At 40.6% G+C, this 20,293-nt stretch overlaps 1 protein-coding gene across 1 annotated transcript in view; it reads left to right on the top strand.

The window, feature by feature from the left end:
• The first annotated feature begins 2,612 nt into the window (after positions 1-2,612).
• MRPL3 (mitochondrial ribosomal protein L3) overlaps positions 2,613-20,293 on the top strand; it is a 28,295-nt gene continuing 10,614 nt past the window's right edge. Inside the window, exons 1-8 of the mRNA NM_001006366.2 lie at positions 2,613-2,739; positions 3,114-3,292; positions 4,141-4,232; positions 5,342-5,440; positions 9,069-9,168; positions 10,517-10,577; positions 18,188-18,296; positions 19,792-19,869. Of these exons, the coding sequence (NP_001006366.2) occupies positions 2,639-2,739; positions 3,114-3,292; positions 4,141-4,232; positions 5,342-5,440; positions 9,069-9,168; positions 10,517-10,577; positions 18,188-18,296; positions 19,792-19,869 (819 nt within the window). The 5' untranslated portion in view covers positions 2,613-2,638. The remainder of the gene's footprint in view (positions 2,740-3,113; positions 3,293-4,140; positions 4,233-5,341; positions 5,441-9,068; positions 9,169-10,516; positions 10,578-18,187; positions 18,297-19,791; positions 19,870-20,293) is intronic.

Here is a 20,293-nt window from a genome sequence, read left to right as displayed (position 1 = left end):
TTTAGCAAGGCCATTCTGCCTTTAGGCTAAGCTGCTGTCATTTCTCTTGTAGATATTAGATGCAAATTTAAACTTCTACTGGTTTTATGGATCATTTTAAATTCTGAAAACTACTTTATTATAAATTATATCTTGTCTCTTTGAGGTAATTGATGGTCTTCACTGCCTACTGTAATTCTGCATCCGTTGTTATTGTCTCTCAAATCCAATCCAATACCCAAAAGTTCCAGAATATTCCAGGTATTCATCATCCCTATTAGCCCAAAAAATACATTAATTTCTCTAATTTTTGAGCTAGATATGGACATGAGTTATATTTTTCGTTATGTATAGTAAACTAAATCTACTAATATAATGAAAAAAAAATGCTAATACATTGCTAATTGCTTACTACTGTAAGGTAAAAATCTGTCTGTAAAATCCTCACTATGATCAGCAATATTGTGTGGTGCAGCATTTGATGAAAGATTCCACAGGCATGTAAGAAAATGATGTGACAATAATTGTGCCTCTTTAAAACATCTTCTATTTTAGTTTGCAAATATCAAAGGCACACAGCTGATGACAGCTGAGAGGTTCAGAGTTTCATCACTCTGAAACATTCTGAGCGCAGTGGAGATCACTGGTCCCAGCCAAGGCTTGCTTCAGGTCACAGAGGTGATATGGCAACAAGTGCACAGGTGGAAGGCCCTGACTCCTAGCAGATGTACCTGATAGCTTTTCAGGACTGCATCACTCACCTGCATCCCCTGTGTATATGTACATGGGATATTGGGATGGAAGGGCATCCGGCTCACTGAGCCTCACTAATGTATTGCAGTAAGATGTTTGCTGACAAGACAAAACAGAGCTGCCTCCTTCAGCACGGCTCCCCAGGCACACAAGCAGGACATGCTTTACACCGGAAGGAACCAGACTGAATTTTCAGAGTGAACTTTCTCACCTGACATTAAGGGACTTGCAGTTACCCCTGCAAGATCTCCAAAACATACAGGCAAACTGCCTTCTCTCTTGTGAAGACTGAAGGTTCAAAAGTATTGTTTTCATTCATAGAATCACAGAATTGTTAAGGTTGGAAAAGTCCTCTAAGATCACCTTGTCCAACTGCCAGCCCAGCCCCACCAATGCCCACTGACCATGTCCCTCAGTGCCACATCCACACGGCTCTTAAACACCTCCAGGAACAGTGACTGCACCACCTCCCTGGGCAGCTGTGCCACTGCCTCACTGCTCTTTGTGAGAAGAAATTCTTCCTAATACCCAACCTGAACCTCCCCTGGTGCAACTTGAGGCCATTCCCTCTCTTCCCATCACTGTTACCTGGGAGAAGAGGCTGACCCACACCTCACCACAGCCTTCTTTCAGGCAGTTGCAGAGTGATCAGGTCTCCCCCTGAGCCTCCTCCAGACAGAACAATCCCAGCTCCCTCAGCCACTCCCCATAAGACTTGTGCTCCAGAATCCTCACAGCTCTGTTGCCCTTCTCTCGTCACACTCCAGGGCCTCAATGTCCTTCTTGCAGTGAGGGACCCAAAAGTGAACACAGCACTCCAGGTGCGGCCTCACCAGTGCCAAGTACAGTGGGCTGATCACCCCCCCTGTTCCTGCTGGCTGCATTTCTGATGCATGCCAGGATGCTGTTGTCTTTCTTGTCCACCTGAGCACACTGCTGGCTCAGCTGTCTGTCCACCAACACCCCCAGATCCTTTTCCTCCATGCAGCTTTCCAGCCACTCTGCCCCAAGCCTGTAGCACTGCCTGGGGTTGCTGTGACCAAAGAGCAGGACCCAGCACTTGGTCATGTTATACCTCGATCATGCAGTTCTGAGAACTAGTCAAGGCAGCAGGCAGCAGGGTGGGTTATTTTGCAGTGGGCCCTGTTTCTTTCCCTTTTTTCTCCAAAAACCTGCTAGTCATTCCCACTGCTGTGCAAATATGTTTCACCGCCATGCTCAAAAGGCAGTTCTTTTCCCATGGATTCTTGCATAGGCAGTTTGCAATCTGACTGCTGCAGCCCTTACTGAAGCACCAAGCTGCAGCAGCGAGGCTGGCTAGTGCCGAGAAAGCCCAATTCTCTGGCTGTAGACAGCCTTCATGATAGACATGACGCTTCATCCTGCTGGGTGCCTTGGCTCCGTATCAGTCAAATGGGGATAAATTGGTACTGCAGTGCTTCCTGGGGCCTTTGGGAGGGTAAGCACCGTGACAGAGTTCAGAAGTTCAGAAGTACTGCTGGTCTCATGTTGGGATCCGTGGTTCCTGTCCTGTCCCTGTCAGGGCAGGGACCCCGGGACACGTTACCTCACAGAAGTGCAGGAGGTGAACGTAAGGCTGAGGCAAGTGTGTGGAAGCTGCAGGCAGCTTTGTGGATCGAAGATTTGGGCACCGACAGACACACCCATCCCACAGAGTAGCAAAGAAAAGGGAGGAAAACAAAAAAAAGCAGAAGCAGACAGACTCCGGCGGCCCGCACTGCTTTATTGCACCTTCCCGCGGCTCGCAGATTTACACCGGCCCCGCCAGGCCGCCGCGACGCCGCACGGAACGCCCCCCTCCTCCCGCCGGAACGTTCTTCCCGCGCCGCACGGAATTGTTCCGCGTCGGACCGGGCGGCGCAGCGCTTCCGCCGGCGGTGGCGGCATGGCGGGCTGGGGGCTGCTGGCCCGGCTCGGGGCGCGGCTGCGGGCGGCGGCGGCGCCGGGGGGGCCGCTGCGGGCGGTGACGGCGGTGTCCGGCCACAGGTAGCGAGGGACAGGCCGCGGGGTCGCCGGGGGGGGCGGCTGCGTTCCACACCTCATCCCCAGCGCGGCCGCTCTGGCCCTGGAGTTGTCGAGGAACCGTGTGGATGTGGCGCTGAGGGACGTGGTCAGTGGGCATGGCGGGGGCGGGGTGGCGGTTGGATTAGGTGATCTTAGAGGGCTTTTCCAACCTTAATGATTCTGTGATTCTAAGGGTCAGCTGTTTGAGTGATTGTGGTTGAGTAGCTTGCTGGCACAACGCCTTTGTTACCGCATGCGGTATTACACAGTGATATCAACTTGTGTGTAGCGCATCGCAAATGTACTAGGTGTCACATCCATTTGAACTGATCGGACTGTTTCTCACCCCTGGAAAGCTGGCAGCTGGGCTTTGCAGCCAGGCCTGTGCACGATGCAACGTGGTGGCACGAGCATCTGTCTGAAGAGAACGTCCAGTTCCTCAGAAAGGCGGCAGCGGAGGAGTACAGAGCGCAGACAGCCAGCAAGCTGTGCCCGCTGAAGGACGAGCCGTGGCCGCTGAATGAGTGGAAGCCAGGTGAGAAATCCTTCTGAAAACCTGACATGAAAGTGAAATCATCATGGTTGCATTCAGGAACACCAAAGTTCTGTAACCTTTTTGTCTGTTACCTGAATGTCTTTACCCTCTGCAAGGCAAAAAACACACATTGTTCCAAATTCGGTTGTCATCCACGTGGGTGTTCTCGTGGATTTGCAGGCTGTGTTGGGCTGTTGTCTGATGTTGAATGATACGGCCCTTCTGAAGGGTCGAGAACTTCATGTTGTGCTCCAGCCAATGAGACACTACAATCACTGCAGAGAAGTGGGATGTATTGTATTACGGCTCTTCTCGTTGCAGCAGTATTTACAAGAAGGCTTTGAACTTTGCATATTTTACATTCTGGGGGTTCTTTTTTAGATGAATTCTTAGTTTATTAACTGAAGATTGAGTGGCAGTGGAACCAACCAGGTGCTGATTTGAACTGAAAGCTTCCCTCAAGGATGTTAACACAGTGTGGTGTTTTAGATGCCTTTTAGAGAACTGATGCTTTACATTTACTCACAAGGAAACATATTGGATTTTTCAAGCATTTATTCTCCATCTGCAGTGTTCTGTTTTTCAAGCGGAGGACTGTGGGAAGACACAGACTTGACAGGGTGCCTTTGCCATACAGTTAGAGTGTCAAAAGCATGCAAAGGGTGGGGTGGGATGAACTACTACAGAAGACTTCTTAATAGTTGATTTGGCGCTAGGATTCTGCACAAGTGTTGTAATTTCACAGCAGAACAAGTCTGAGACCTCACCAGGAGTTCTGTAGGTTGTGAGATGCCTTCTTTTTATATGTTAAGCATGGAGTTGCAGCTGTGCTCTCTTCTGATCTGCAGATTCTGTCAGAGTTGGTGTTGTTGCGGTAAAACTGGGAATGATGCCGATATGGACCAAGTCAGGAAAGAAGCACGCTGTCACACTACTTAAGGTGAAACAAGTCATGCTGTATCTCATCCCCTTTACTATATTCAGATTGACCAAAAACCTCAAAAATGAAGTGTATCACTTTGCAGAGAAAGAAATTCCTTTAAAAGAAAATTACTGTGGCTCTGCATGGCACACTGTGGCTATTCTCTATATGCTAGACTTCCTATGAATAGAAGGGGTCTGCCTTCTGCCTCAAGTGTTCAGGTGCTGCAAAATTGGGCCAAGCAGAGGGGAGATGGGAGGAAAATGCAAAGTTGGATTACCCTTCATGCCACCTTTCTTCACTTCCAGATTAGTTTTACGTTGGGTGCTGAGTCTTTGTAGCCATGAGGCTGCTTCTTGGTATTTTCTGGCAGACACTGCTGAAATGAAACTGTTTTGCATGCCTGCTGCTACCCAGTGACAAATGAAGTCTGTGAAGGACACCGGGGTTACAGGGTAAAGGAGCAGGAGGCCATAACACAGTTTCTTATTGCATGCTTTGCAGCTGCATGCAGTAGAGATTTCCATAGAGTTGTTGGAATTGGAAGAGACCCTTAAAGGCCATCCAGTCCAACTGCCCTGCAATGAACAGGGACACCTACAGCTACATCAGGTGCTCAGAGCCCCATCCAGCCTGACCTTGAACGTCTCCAGGGATGGGATATCCACCATCTCTCTGGGCAACTTGTGCCAGTGCCTCACCACTCTCACTGTAAAACACTTCTTCCTTATATCCAATCTAAACCTCCCTACTTTTAGTTTGAAACCATTTCCCCTTGTTCTGTCACAGCAGGCCCTGCTAAAGAGCCTGTCCAGTTCTTTCTTATAGCCCCCCTTTATATTTTGCACATCTTGCGTGCAGAAGATGGCAATAGGAGTTCACTAGAGCATTCATGAAGATGTTGGTATCATTTTACAAGTATCTTCTCTAAGATAAGCGTTTAATTAGGAAAAGAATGTCTATGGTAAAAGGGCAACACGTGGTCTTATCTGTACGCTCTATCTCCTGTTACACAAATGTGAGTGAAGAAGAGATGTACTTTGACTTGCCTTGAGAATCTCTTACTCGAGCATCAAAGCATACACATCTGCTTATGCTTAAGTAATCACTATTTTCCTTTTGTTAAGGTGCAAGATTGCCATGTTTTGAAGTACGTTTCAAAGGAAGATTCAGGTGGAAAAACAGCAAAGCTGCTTGTTGGAGGGAAAAACGTATCTCCTTTTTCTGTAAGTGAACTGCTTTGGGTGTTTTTCTTGGAGTTGTTTCTCTTGTGATGACAGTATAACAATAATACAAACAGAATTCTTCTAAAAGATTAACTGTCTGACGTGACGTGTTTGGAAACTGATCTTTCATCACACTCATGCTTGCTTATTTGCCTACTGTAATCTCCGTTCTTAGTTAAGAGGTGTTTAGTGGTAATGCCTGCACAGATCTGTTGAGATTGGTATTTGGCAGCTAGTTTTAGTGATGAAGAAGTGTGAGATGAGTTTTCAGGAAGGTGGCTTCATGAACAGCAGCGATACCAAAACCACACACTTGTTTGGAAGCCCTGCCCCCCCCATGTGATGCCAAGTTCCCAGCCACCTTCAGTGCTTCTGGCCATTTTTCAGAGCTGTCGTCAGTGCTGATGAGGAAAATCGAATTATAGATCAAGGCAGGAGCAAAGCTTTCCCTCAAAGGGTCGCTGTTTCTGTGATCCATTATTTCTATCAAGTATCACTTTTCACATCTTGCAGTGTCTCAAGACTCATTTATTTGATTTAGGCAGGAAGGAAAATAGAGCTTGTGATTACTAAGCAGATTGTCTCCCTTTGAGATTTTGGCTTTTTTTTTTTTTCATTTGGTATATCTCTTGGCTTTTTTCTCCCTTATGTGTTCAGTGGGTTCATGCTGTATTTTATCATCATTGCTTCTACTTTTTGTGTTGCTTTGGTCTGTTTCCCCTTTCCAGCTGTGACGTTTTTCCTGGAGAAATCACAGCAGTGCTTTTTGTTTCCCATAACCTTGGTTTAAGACATTTGATAATTGTGAGAGTCAAACAGCTTTCAGTTTGTATTCTGCATGTTAGACTCCATACAATTGGTCTCTTTGTGAAGGTGATGTTGGCTGCGATTCAGTGTTGTCGGAGTCAAAATTTGCAAGGGACGAAGAGGAACAGAGAGAAACACATATAGCAGAGCTACATAAAAAGCCAATTCAAGGGCTTTTCCAATGATTTGTATTATGTAAATGATACTCTTGGAGATGACTTTTTCCTGTTGATTTGGTTAAGTTTATCCAGGCTGGATGTGGCTCTGGGCAGCCTGGTCTGGTGGTTGGCAACCCTGCGCATAGCAGGAGGGTTGAAATTAGATGATCATTATGGTCCTTTTCAAGCCAGGCCATTTTATGATCCTATGATTTTAATAAAGATATTGGCCGAGTATCTTTGGACAAATCTGTGGTGAGGACCTGGCCTAGATCTGAGCTCTGTATAGTTACCATCATCATCGTCATTCTCGTATGGACTGCAGAGATTCTGAGAGAATTTGGCCTGGTTTCTGACCACTTGTACTGCTCAGGTACCCACACATGATCTATTTTTCTGGTTTAACTCAGATTTGAGTCATTGCTCTCCTATGTTTATTTTTCAGTGTTTTTTTTTTTCCTCTCTGAAGTGTTTGAACTCAAGAATTAAAAGGAAGTGAAATGCTCCTGTGTTGTGTGAGCATATGCGCTTTATTTTCTGTAAATTCCTCACGGGAACACCTGTCTTCCTTGGATTCCTCACAGCTGCTGATTTTTTTTTTTATTTTTTTTAATGAATTCAACCCAGTGATTCCCTCAGTAATTTCACTGACAAAGAGTCTTTCATGTATTTCTTTTGAGTGTCAAATTCCTTAAAAAATAGGAAGTGTTTGTATTTTGCATCAAGCTAAAAAGAAATTCAGGCTGATGTCAGCCCAGTACAGCCTTTCCTCATAGGAAGATGCTCCAGGCCCTTCATCATCTTTGTGTCTCTCTGCTGGACTCCTTCTAGGAGATCCCTGTCTTTTTTGAACTGGGGAGCCCAGAACTGGACACAGTATTCTAAATGCGGCCTCATCAGCACAGAGTAGAGGGGGAGGATCACCTCCCTCTAACTGCTGGCCATGCTCTTTAATGCACCCCAGGATACCATTGGCCTCCTTGGCCACAAGGGCACGCTGCTGGCTCATGGCCAACCTGTTGCCCACCAGAACATCCAGGTCCGTCTCTGCAGAACTCATCTCCAGCATATCAGTCCCTAACCTGTACTGATGCATGCAATTATTCCTTCCCAGGTGCAGGACTTTATACTTACTCTCGTTAAACCTCATCAGGTTCCTCCCTGCCCAGCTCTCCAGTCTGTCAGTATAGTAACAGTTCTTCCAAAATATTTTTATATACTTCATTATTTTCCTCTAACATCGGAAGACATTGTTGGTCTTTTTCAATTTTTCAAGGAAGAATATTTGAGAATTCACTCCATCTTCTCTTCTTGCCAACATTGCCTTTCAGGGGGCTTTGTAAAGGCCATGGTGGTGTGGCTGCTCACAGACACCATGCTAAGGTAGTATAGAAAATGGAAAGGCTGGAGTGAGATTAGTGGAAATGAGGGATTGACACACAGACATCTAGTAGAGGAGGGATTTGCTTCATGCATTTATCCTCCAGTATGGTACTGCACTTCAGTACAGTTGTTGTCCATTAACGCCTTAAATGTTCATGGTCTTTTGGGAGATTTTTGGATTTAATTGATGGCCTTTTTAAAAAAGATAGTATTATCTGAAGCATTTTGTACCGTGAAATCCAGTTTAGAAATCACTTAAAAGTAATTTAAAGAATGATCAGCCTTCAAAGGCTGTAACCACGTTTCCTCCTCAGGTGAGGACAGACTCGTGAAGATAGAGGTTGAGGTTTATGGGTGAGTCAGAGCTGTTCCATCCATCCTCCTGTTCCTTTTGTTTTTCATTCTCTTCTTGTAACATCTCACAACTTTTTAAAACCAAAAGGAAGCACAGTGTGCAGATCTCAAAAGTAAACAAAATCAGTTCTAAAGTGTGGTCTGAAAAAGCAAAGTTTTTTTGCTTGAGAGATAATTGCACCAAACTCTTGAGAAGAGAAACTCAGTGCTGTGACTGCCCAAGTGTGGCAGCGCTGTCAGATGCTTCAGTGGTTTTCTGGAATTCATTTGAAGCCGAATCAACTGCATCACTTTTTTCCTGCAGCCTCGGTTAAGCGTTTCTGGAAGTTCTTGCAATGCCTGACTCTGTTGGTCTGATTTTATTTGTTACATGGGATAAATGCAATTTGTGGTGACGTGGAACTGAATGATTAGCAGCACTGAAAAGGAGCAAGTGGTTTTCATAGAATTATAAAATCACAGAATGGTTTGGGTTGGAAGGGACCATAAAGTCCACCCAGTTCCAACCCCCTGCCATGAGCAGGGCTGCCACCCACCAGATCAGGCTGCCCAGGGCCCCATCCAACCTGGCCTTGAGTGCTCCAGGGATGGGCCAAATTTAAATTCTTATTTATAATTTAAATTATTATGTAAATTATTATAGAACATTTTGAAAAGAATTGAAGTCATGTAAAAGCAGTGATACATTTTACATGTGTTCTGAATGATCAGTTTTCTCCTCATGATCTTAGAAATCTTCATTTCCCTCTTGTTTGTGCGATGCAGCTCTGGGCTCACTACTCAAATAATGAAATGCAGACACATTACTCTCAAGATAAAAATGCAGTATGATGTCTGATTGCTGTTGACCGTCTCTGGTCACTTTCTACACTCCAAATATTTTAAGATCACTTTTGTTTTTTTTTAATGGCTGCTGTTTGTTACAGAAATCAGAGGCTGAAATGGAAATTTTTAGAGAAGCTGGAGTACCACGCAAGCAGAAAGTTACAACGTTTAATGTGACAGATGATGCCATAATTAAACCAGGTAATCTTTTTGACTTGGATGCAGTCATTTAGTGTCTGCAATTTCCTGTAGATCTAAACCAAGTTAAAAAGTGAGTTATGTTTTTGTTTTCTATGGAACTTTGCCAACGATTGCAGAACTCTTATTTCTCTGTCACTGAGCACAAGCAAACTTGTTTTGTATCTTTATTTGCTTCTAGGGAAGTTTTTTGGCAAGAGCTATTTAAGACAGTGTGATAAACTGATAAAAATCAAGTCTGGAATGAAGAGGAAGTCTGGAGTAATTAATGGAAGCATGCGCTTGGTATATAGTAGAATTCCAGATTTTCAATACACTGATTTTTACTGAAGTCAATAAGAGAGTGTATTTTTAGCCTGTAACATCCTTCTTGTACCTCATCTTACATCAGTTGCTTGCTGCTGACAGATGTTAGCCCAGGTCTGTATGTGTCATGTAATGACATCAGGAATGTTAGCCCAGGTCTATATGGGTTATAAAATAACATTATTTGATGTGAGGATTTTTGTTCTTGAGATACAGGGGAGGTTTACATCACTTATACAGATCTGAAAACCCCATGATGTTAGATGTGGACATGACGCGATTAAAATTTCATTTCTTTAATTGACTTAAAACAGAGTGGAAGCTCTGCTGAAACCCGGCTCTACGGGTCTTCAGATTAAAGTTCATTTATAGTAAAGGAAGTTATCAATTCTGTTTGTCTTTTAAATGGTGCTTATAACAGAATATTGCACTTGGACAAAAAAAAAGCTGAAGGCAAATCTCTAATTAAAATTATAACTTGATCAAGTGGGTAATTACACTTGATTGAGTGATGTCATTGACCTACAGTAGTACTATTCCTACTACAAGGTCACGTATAGGCAATTCCCAAGTGGATGTTCTTCTGTTGCAGTCTTTGGTTTAGAAACACTGAGTCCAGACAAAGAGGAGAAACTGCAAAGCTTTTTTCTTCCTTTTTTTTTTTAATCCCCCTCATTTTGTGAAGTACTAATTGTTACAAAGGAAGCACATTTTGTTTTCTTGCCAAGCTTGTTTATTGTAAGTGTCTTAACTAATTCTGCATTTTGGGCTTTTTTCAGTGTCTTGAATACAGCATTTTTAAGTACAGCCCCAACCCTTTCTTCCTACTTATCTGAAATGGGGCTAGCAACTGAGAAATGGGCTTAAGTAGCAATTAGAAAGCACCTATTTCGGTCACTGAGGTTTATAAAGAAGAGCAAATAATATATGGATAAAAAACAGAACTCTCTTTCCTGTGATTGTAGTCAAACGTGGACGGCAATGGTTGGTACTTATTTCAGTGTTTTGGCACTTGGCTCAAAATTATCTCTCCTCTTCTTTGAAGGTACTCCTCTGTATGCTGCTCACTTCCGCCCGGGGCAGATTGTGGATGTTACTGCAAAAACGTATGTTCCCGGTGTTCTCATGAATGCTTTATCTTTCTAATGGCCTGGTTGGATTCTTTGTTCTTCTATTTTGGCTTGAATGTACGGCTCAGCAAAAGTTGAATTAGAGTTGCAATGGAAAACTGCTCTGCCATTGGGTCAGAAATATCGGATTATCTTTCTTCTCTGAGGCTTTTGAATTTCAACGTGGTTTGTAAACAGAAAAAACTTCAAGCATTAGGGCTGTGGTTCTGCAGGTGCTATCTGTCACAAACATGATGAGTGCTGAAGGGCTTGACACAGCCCGAGGAAGAGCTGCTCACAAGCTCAGTACAGGCCTGGAGGTCAGCAGTGCAGCCTGTGTAATATGTGCAAGTGGGAGCAAGTAAGTGCTAAGAGGCCTCAGCCCTCAGCAAAGCTGCCTAATTTTGATTTGGTGAGGAGAAGCAAAGAGATTAATCACGTGGACGGAAAGAAAAGCAAAAAGATAGTGAGTACGTTTAGCTGGACAAGAGAACTGTCAAATTGCTGGATTGTTTTCTCATATTCCAGCTCATCTCCTCTGCCAGCAACTGCTAACATCTTTTTACTTTAACGTGGGAGGAATGATTTCCTCTCAGACCACAGTGAATGCCAAATTGAGATTGAAGTGGTAGGGGGTGTCAAAAGAGTATCTGGCATCTTGCCACAGGGACTAGTCATGCTTCATCTGTTACGTACACGATTGCCATTGCTCAAGAGAAATGAGAACTATCTCCGAGCGTTAGTGAAGCGTTTTTGTTGCATTGTGCCACCAAGATAATGTTTTCCATTTGATGTTTAATTTTTTGTGCAATGGAGGTAACACCAAACTGGCTTTGTTTGAAGTGGTGTCTGTTGTAATTGTCTCACATATTAGAAATGCCTAATACTACTCACAGAGCTTTGCATATATTGGGGGAAATGGACTGTTTCAACACGGCAGAATAGTCAGCTCTCATATGGCTCAACTGATTACACCTATAAGGGCACCTTATTTCAGAACAGGAAACCAAGGAGTTGGCTGGGATTAGCATTTTTCTCTGTCAGATTTGCTTATGTAAACTTGCACCTGGTGCATTATTAATTCAGCTCCTAAACTGTGTTCAGTGAGCAGCGGGTGGGAGACAACGGCTTGTTTGTAAAGCAAAATACTTGCATAATTGGGAATGGGAGCTTTCCATGCATGCAGAGTCCATGTCACAATTGGTTAATGCAGAAGAGCTTTGTTTTTGTAGAGGTATTTCCAAGTGCTTAGGAAAGCTTCTTGGCACCTTAAGAGAATACTGGTAAGCAGCCTCAGAATACTGATTTCTATCTGACTGTACTCATTTGAACCTACGAGCCACCTGAGAACAGTCAGCGTTCCTGCCTGTGTTTGGTGAATCCATCTCATCTTTTTAGACAGTATTTTTTCATCTATTTGAGTGATCCAACTTTGGAAATCAACTGTTTGTACCACTGATACTGGCAGCATGTCATCCTGATGTACAGGTGCCCAGTATAAAAGGAGAAGAAAAAATTCTTAAACTGGAAGGAGGTATCAGGATTTCCTTTATCATGGTTTTTATGTTGGTATTATTCCCTAATCGTTCCAGTCTTTCTATGTCTGATTATTTTTTTTTTAAGCCTCCTTCTGTGCCATTCTCTCATTCTGACTTTTACTGTAATTAATTAATAGCCACTTTTCTGGAGCTCTGCATTATATTATCTTGATTCTTGGAAAATAATGAAGTTATTTGAGTACATTTCAGTTTTTCTTTAGGTCTTTTACTTCATTCCATATAGCATCATCTGGTATTTGTTAGTCCCATTCTTGGATGGGTTTTGTTTTTATTTTTCGGGATACTGTATCCATCATTCTTAGTTACTGTACACATAAGGAATACAGAGTTCACAATGCCACAAAAATATCCTAGAAATGCTTTGATGAAGAGTAAACAAATTATCTTGGGAATGGTTACAGCATTGGTCTATAGCATTTGGGCTTCACTTCGAGATAGAAATGAGAATATACTTATTACACTTGTGTCAGGACCACACTTTAGAGGATGCATCTTCGGTAGGAGGAGAGAATCTGTGAAGGTTTGGTCCATAGGCTGAAATTAGCCTTTACTCTCTAAGGTTTCACTTTCGGAGGTGATATAGGCACTTGGAGGTCTGAAGCCATATTGGCATTTTGAAAGGTTACGTAAGAATACTGTGCTGAGTCACAGCAGGAGGCAAGTTCCATTTCCCTGATTCAAACACTTATGGATTTAAAAGCCAATAATTGCTACCACTGCTAGTACAGTTTTTAGAAATACTTTTTACATTAACACGTACTTCACATTTTTGAGATTGTCAGGATTTTTTTTAAATTTGAGAAAACAATTAAGTGTGCAATGCTGGAAGTCAATGCTACTTTTCATAGCATTATTAATTTCATTAAAAAAAAACAGTAAGGAGGGAATATAGTGGGATATATAAATGATGTTTAAATGTTTACCAACTGTTAATGATTCGGATGAGCACAGTATCCCTTTATATACTACCTTCTGCCAAGATGAAAATCAGAAATGTGGTCCTTAAACATGAGCAAGGTGTCTGGTTGTTTTTTTTTTCAGTTCTCTATCGTATGTTAAACAAACTACTAGTATTATGTTTCAGAAAAGCCTTGGTTGGTCTCTTGATTAGATTTGATTACCAAAATGTAGGGTAGTTTTTTTGTTTGTTTGTTTTCTTAGGGATATCTGCTTTTAAAATTTCTTTGGAAATATCATCTTTTGAAATGTTTTGATTCATTTATATCTCTGAAGAAGAACACTCACAGCAACAAGAAGGCTCAGCTAGGGATAGAAAGAGTTTGTTTTTATATGAAGTCTCTTAATTTGCTCAGCACAGTGTGAGTAGCTTCTAAAACACTTGACAGTCGGCAGTGTCTGGGAGCTGTCAGTCTTGTTAGTGCTGAATATTTTCCTTAGTGCTCGTTGTCAGCAATTTAAAATCCAGCCTTAAATTTCATACTTGTTCTTAAAGTAGGCTTGTCCTCTGTTTCAGAGGTATGTATCAAAGGTGCATATTGTTGAGAATTGTATTTGAGATGGGAGCAAACCTCACAATTCCTGTGGCCTGTTAGTCGTTTTTAGCCCTAATATTCTTTCAAATACATAGCACAATCCAGAAATGATTCTGTTAAGGACTGTGCTTATTTGATGTGTTTGAGATGGCATAGCTACCCAGAGGTGGTGGTGCTTGCTTCTACACAGCTCCTCCAGCTTGCTGCCACCATGAGGTGCATGAAGGAGAAGTGCTGTGTGATATATGTGTTCTTCAGGCTTTCAACTGGACTGGTTGCATGCCCCAGCTTGTTCCTCAATGTGGTACAAATCTTTCCAAAACATGAGGTGGGAGGAGGTGGGACCGGGCCTTGAACTGGTAGCCTGAGTGCTGGATGGAACATGAGTTAGAATAGATTTTTTTTTCTGCTGCTTCGTTGCCTTTCATGTGAACGTTTTCTGAAACTAATGAAACATCAGAAATTTTGTCACTCCAAAGAAAAAGCCAAAGGTGATTATTTTTGAAATGTGCAAACGGTGACTTCTTCTTGTGTGGTTAGTGGCTTTATTTAAGCTTTGTAGGCTAACAGCATCATCTGAATCCAAAAGTGTTCTCTGTAGTTGTCTGAAATCATTCGACCAAATAGTTGGAGTCCTTTTCCTCTACAGTATCTTAAATAATTTTTCTTTAAATCAGCTAAGTTCAGGAGTTAGCAGCAAACTAGAGTGTTGCTTAATTACAGTGCTTTATTTTGGTAGCTTTCAAATGAACGTTGGGTCATTAGTTACTGGCATTTTGCTTCTATCAGACCTGGAAATTGAGGTTTTGTAAGAACTGTGCGGTTGAATTGAACAGCTGCTTTCCAGCAGGTGAGGCTAGAACAACTGTGTCTAATTAAACTCTATTTCTAGCTCTACAGAATGATTATTTTCATTTCATTTAACGTTCATGTTAGTTTTGCATATGCATGATTGTTGCCTGTGGTTCCTTTGTGGGATCCAAGCAATCATGCTTCGATGGAGCTAAGTAAAGTGAGTGCCTAAATTCAGTGTATTACAAAAGAGTACATACTTGATGTACTATCAAGCCTAATGAAGATAGGTCTGACGCATACTTGTTCAGATACTGTTTCAATCCTTGATTCAAGCCAAGACAACAGGTAGTAAGTATCTTATCAAGAAATCTCAACAATGCAAGTAGGGTGAGAAATGTTGTACTTTAATGTAAGTTCTCAATAACCATCTCTCAGATACCACACATGCAACTTGATTCTTTCAGAGTAGAATCTAGATTTTAATTCTGTTTGAAATTTGGGTCTAGATTAAGGTCCTGCTATGCAAAACCACAGTGTTTTTGAAAATATTTTAAGTTAGCAGAACTATACTTAGTAAAAGATTTTGGAGATATCCCTTTTCTTATACATCTGAGTTTATTTGAGATCAGAATTGTATGTTTACGTTCAAGGATTTCATAGAAATATTTTTTTGAGGCATTCCTAGATGAGGTGGTGATCACCAAAAGCAACTCTGGGAAAGATAACGTTTCATTGGTATCTTTTATGGGTAATCCCATTGTATTTCATATGTGGTAACTATATGCTATAATCTTTTGATTTTGGACTAGCTCACGCTAAGAAACACTTAGTGGAAATGAACTTACAAGACTTATTAACAGAGGATGTAGTGTACTTATGCTGGAATTTTCTGTTTTGTTCACTTTTGGAAAACACTACTTTTGGTTTGGTAATATTTTTTTGCATGTGACTAGTGATACTTGCTGTGTTCATTCACACTTAGTAATTTTTAAAATGAGTGAAGAGAGCAACGAAGCAATCTGAAATTAATTGGTGATACTAAGAGCTGACAGCTAGCATCTGTTCAGAAGTTGACAACAATGTTTTACAAATAATTGTTCTTTTTGGGCAGAATTCAGAAAGTTAAAGATGACTATAAATGGGTACAAATCTCTGATTTTTTTGGCATTGTTTCTTGAACAGCATGCATCTTAAATTCTTTTCCTTGCTTTTATAAGTACCAGTTTCAAAACCACTTTGCATTTCATATAATTAGAAGAATGTAAGATCTTTGCACTAGAAGTAAATTTTAAGTGATGAAAAAAATATTCTTAGTATTTATTCTTTGCATATAATAGAGAAATCACCACGGGAGAACAGATCACAGGCTCATCAACGTGGACTCAGGTTGCAAGTATGATATTCTTCTAGAGTGACCAAGGAACATTGGCTGAGCTAGTAAATGCCTGACTGAACAGTCCTCCTTTTTAGTTGGGTTTAAATAGATCCTAGCAGTTCCTTATTGAATTTTAGACTTTGTTTGATTTATGTAATCCTGTGGCTTTTATTCTGGCTCCAGCTTTATTTCAGAAAAAAAGATAAGGTTGGGAAAACCTATATACCGTCTGTATAATTGCTTTTCATCTTGACATGTGTATAACATTCTTGAAACACAGCTTATTCCTTCTTAACAAAAAAATGAGAAACTTCAGAATGAAATAAAAGTAGAGTTCCTTCTTACTAAATTGTTTATTAAAAACTATATTTCACTTCTGTAATTTATAAAACTTTGTTTTGAATCATAATGGTGATTGAGGGTCATGTTGAGTGGAAAACTAAAGTTCAGAAAATCATAAGATCAAGTGCATTTGTAGGTGATTCAGTGACCTTCAGCCAATTCTTAACATGGGGGAAGTGAAACTATTCTAAAGAATGATTGAATAAATATGATAAAAGTACGTTGGTACTTAGTAAAGCTTTAAACATTAGAAAAAATTCTAATCTCACAATTGAGATCTCTTTCTTGACCTTTATCAGAATATTTCAGATATTGATGACTGTTTTCATATTCCAGATCAACAGATATCTGAGAAATGTAAGGTTTACCAGTATACTCTTTTTCCAGTCTGTCCAAACTTTCTATACATTTTCTTAAGGTTTTGGTGTTACAAACTGAGTGTGTGTATAGCTGAAAAGAAGACTAATAGTAGATAAGCATGGTCTATTGCATCGTCATGTAAATCATTAAACTCTAAGAACTCTTATGGTATCTTATTGTATTTGATGAAATAAATATTTTCTCAAAAGTCACCTCTTACAAATATTAAATATTTCTAGCAGGATTGCATTTTTATATTTTACTGGAAAGTATAGTGTACAAGGTTCAAAATTGTTGATTTCTTAAAAGTGATCCCAATTAAATGAAATATTGAAGTTGTTCATGACTTCAAGGGTTTTGCTTTTTGATTGAACTTGACAGTAGTGTTTTCTTTTGAAATAATGCTTTAGATGGCTCTATGGTTTTCTATGAATTGCAAAAATGTTTCTGCAGCTAAAGAATTAATCATGGCCCCCAGTATGCTCTCTCTGCTAAGTGCACAGCTGTTGTGTGATGCACTTGCTCGTGGCTTTAGAGAATTCACTAATTCCATCTTCCAGTAGAGATGCCAGAAGCAGTCTACTTGAAAAGCATGGCCATAATAGATAGCTTTAAAGGAAAAAAATGCTATGGGCAAGTAGACCACCAGTCAGAGAAGCATTCAAGTGGAAGAGGAAAGGATCCCCTTTTGATGTTCTCAGATTTGTCTATTTTTCTTTTCACTTTTATGATCAGGGAAGATGACAAAGTGTTGTCCATAGGTACAACATGGTGTATGCATGATTATTCCCAGTTTTATTTTCCAGTGTTTGGCTGGAAGGGTGTGATGCTGCGACTAACAGGACTGTGACATTGCAAAGTGCATTAGCGGAGAAAGGATTTCTGTAAATTGGATCATCTTGTTACAAAAATTAAATGATTAGGGAAGCCACAAACCCTGTGGACATACTTTTCCTTTTGGAAACTGACACTGTGGATATAAACACGCACTGTAATCTGCTTTTCTTTTCTGTAACCATGAAGCAGATTTTCCTGTCGAGTCTCTCCTTGCAGTAAACAGAACTCCAGAGTCAGTAATTATATTTGCTTCATATTGAGGCATTGAAGATGCATTTATTTGTTACTTTGTTTTAGAGCTTGTTTGTCAGATGAGTCCAGATCAAATGTGTTAAATGCTTTTACTACAGACTGTGTAGTGAAAACAAGCTGTGTTCAGGAGATTAACTTATTGTAGTTGGGAGAAGAAACGTCCCTTGGCTTATTTTGATGACAGTCCAAGCAGCCATACTCTCCCTCTCTTGACATTGCCTTTCATTACGTTCCATGTGGTATATTTTGTTATGCAGCTACTTTTGGTGTGGGGTTTTTGTTTTTATGGTGTCAAATCTTGATATTGGTTAAAGTGTTATCATAATACCATGTACAGTCATGACAAGGAACATTGTAGTGTGACTTCTTCATCATGCTTCTTACTCTCTAAAGCAACATTGAAGTATTGTACTAGAATATGTTCATTGTATAGATTACAGATATATTTAAAATATTTTCTTGTATCTGCTGAACTTTTCTAAAAGTAAAAAGTAAACATTTATAAAATGTTTACGAGCCTGAAAGTATTGTTTATTGCTGGAAAATTTACTGAAAGTCTAACCCAGGCTTGTTTCTTTATTGTCTCCATTACAGAATTGGTAAAGGATTTCAAGGTGTCATGAAAAGATGGGGATTTAAAGGCCAGCCTGCCAGCCACGGCCAAACTAAAACTCACAGGCGTCCTGGAGCAATATCTACCAATGTAAGGATTCTGATGCCTTCTCACTTCCTGTTGTAAATATTCTCCTTTATATTTAGAACTACTAACTAGAAATGAATTATCTGCTCTGTGGTAGCAGAGAACTCCAGCTGTTCCAAATGAGATTCAGAAACCTCTATAACGAACAGTGCAGATAACTGTATGAGTATACTGTATTGCTGGTAAGTAGCTGAGCAAATTCTGGTATCTTGTGCTATAGCTGAGAGAAATAGTCCTAAAACTTCACAGAGAATTCTGAAAATCATTTCTGCATTAGAGAAGGTGTACTCATTTTATGCTGCAGATATTGTGCAGTTCTCTGCAGGAGTAGATAGCTGTACTGTGGAACCCTTGATTGCCTTAAGTTATACTGGTTTGTGGAGCTGCTTATTGAGCTTTCATCCCAGAAGTAGTTCCTTGGCTTCATAGCCTTTTTAAGCAGACTACGAAATACCTTCAAGTTTAAAACTATAAGCAGTATTACTTCAAAAATTCTTTGGAACAGATGCATTTTAAATTCTGTCCCTGTAACATTTGCACAACATTTAGGCTGAGCTAAGAGGACTTTCTGCAAGCCAGCTTTGCTGCTGAATTAAAACCAACAGAGTCACAGTACTGAGCCTGAATTGTCTGTAATTTTCCAGTCTAGTGCTGACCACCTCAGGTATTTTTGTAATCCTGCCCTGTGTAGGACAAAATTATGTTCTAGAGGGTTATTGCGGTTGATTTCCTGAAATCAAGACTTTCCTAGAAGTTGAATAAATAAAGACAATTAATTATTAATACAATGTTACAGGAGGTTGATGCAAAACCCTGGAAAATTCTATAGAACTGAAAATTATTTAAGTTATTCAGTTATTCTTGCCCTTTTTTTTTTTTTTTTTTTCCCTCTTATTCTCCAGGGTATTCCCAGCCAAGCAAAAATGGGATACAGAAATTAAGCAATAGCAAGAAGTGTCATTTTAGATTCTCTTCTGAAAAAATCCATTGTATATAAGTATAAAACTCATGGATTGGGTAAAGGGAGAAGCTAAAATTTATCTTAACTATGGCAGCCTTCTAAGGCAGGACTGCTCCGGAGCTGTACAGGCATCCACATGTATTTTCGGCATGTTTGCCAGTTACTATTGGCTATGATATAGGTGAGAGTGGTGTGATGACAGCAGTTTCAAAGAACTGTACCTTTTCTTCATTTTCACTGAACGAGTATATGGGATGAGTGAATATTTTGTCTGAATTATAATAATTACATATTAAGCAAAGCTAGAATCCCTTTGTGGTTACAGCAGTATTATTTATAGTGGTTTTATGGTTGAGGTCAACTATTTCAGAAAACACACAAAGTAATACTTAGCATCCAGCAAGTAACGATTAGCATTTTAAATGCTTATCAATATTGCATGTTTTCAACATTGTAAACACCAACCTTGCTGCTACTCTCAAGTTTATAGGAATACCTCTTGCAATTATATAATTTTGAGGTCTGTTTGTTATCTAGAAAGTTTCCAGAGTTTTCCCGGGGAAGAAAATGCCTGGTAAAATGGGTAACATCTATAGGACATCTTTTGGATTAAAGGTAAGTCTGACTATACTATAATGTGAATAAGGTGGTTGCATCGCCAAGCAAATGGACTTAGCCATATGTCATGGTGTACGGTCTGCCATTTATGCTAGCAGTAAGCTTGTTTGAAAGACAATAGGACTAAACGTGTGCTTCTGTTTGTTTTTGGTTTGTTTGTTTGTTTTTTTGTCTTACAAAGATGTCTGAATTTCATTTACACATACATAGTCCTTGGGGACTGTGATTTCAGATGACTCTTCCACAGCTCGTGTTTTGCACTGTGTCCCTAGACCTCTGCCTTTGCAGGAGGAAAAGCATCAGGCTTCTGGTGACCTTCAGTGAATATTTTCATGCCTATTCTGTTTGTTCAAACTCTATTACACCTACTATTCTGTCTGCCAGCAACCTCTGCAGTTTGCACAAAAAGCATATTAGCCTC

Source organism: Gallus gallus, chromosome 2 (genome assembly GCF_016699485.2).
Source record: "Gallus gallus isolate bGalGal1 chromosome 2, bGalGal1.mat.broiler.GRCg7b, whole genome shotgun sequence".
Lineage (NCBI taxonomy): Eukaryota > Metazoa > Chordata > Aves > Galliformes > Phasianidae > Gallus > Gallus gallus.
This window is presented reverse-complemented; position numbering and strand designations above follow the sequence as displayed.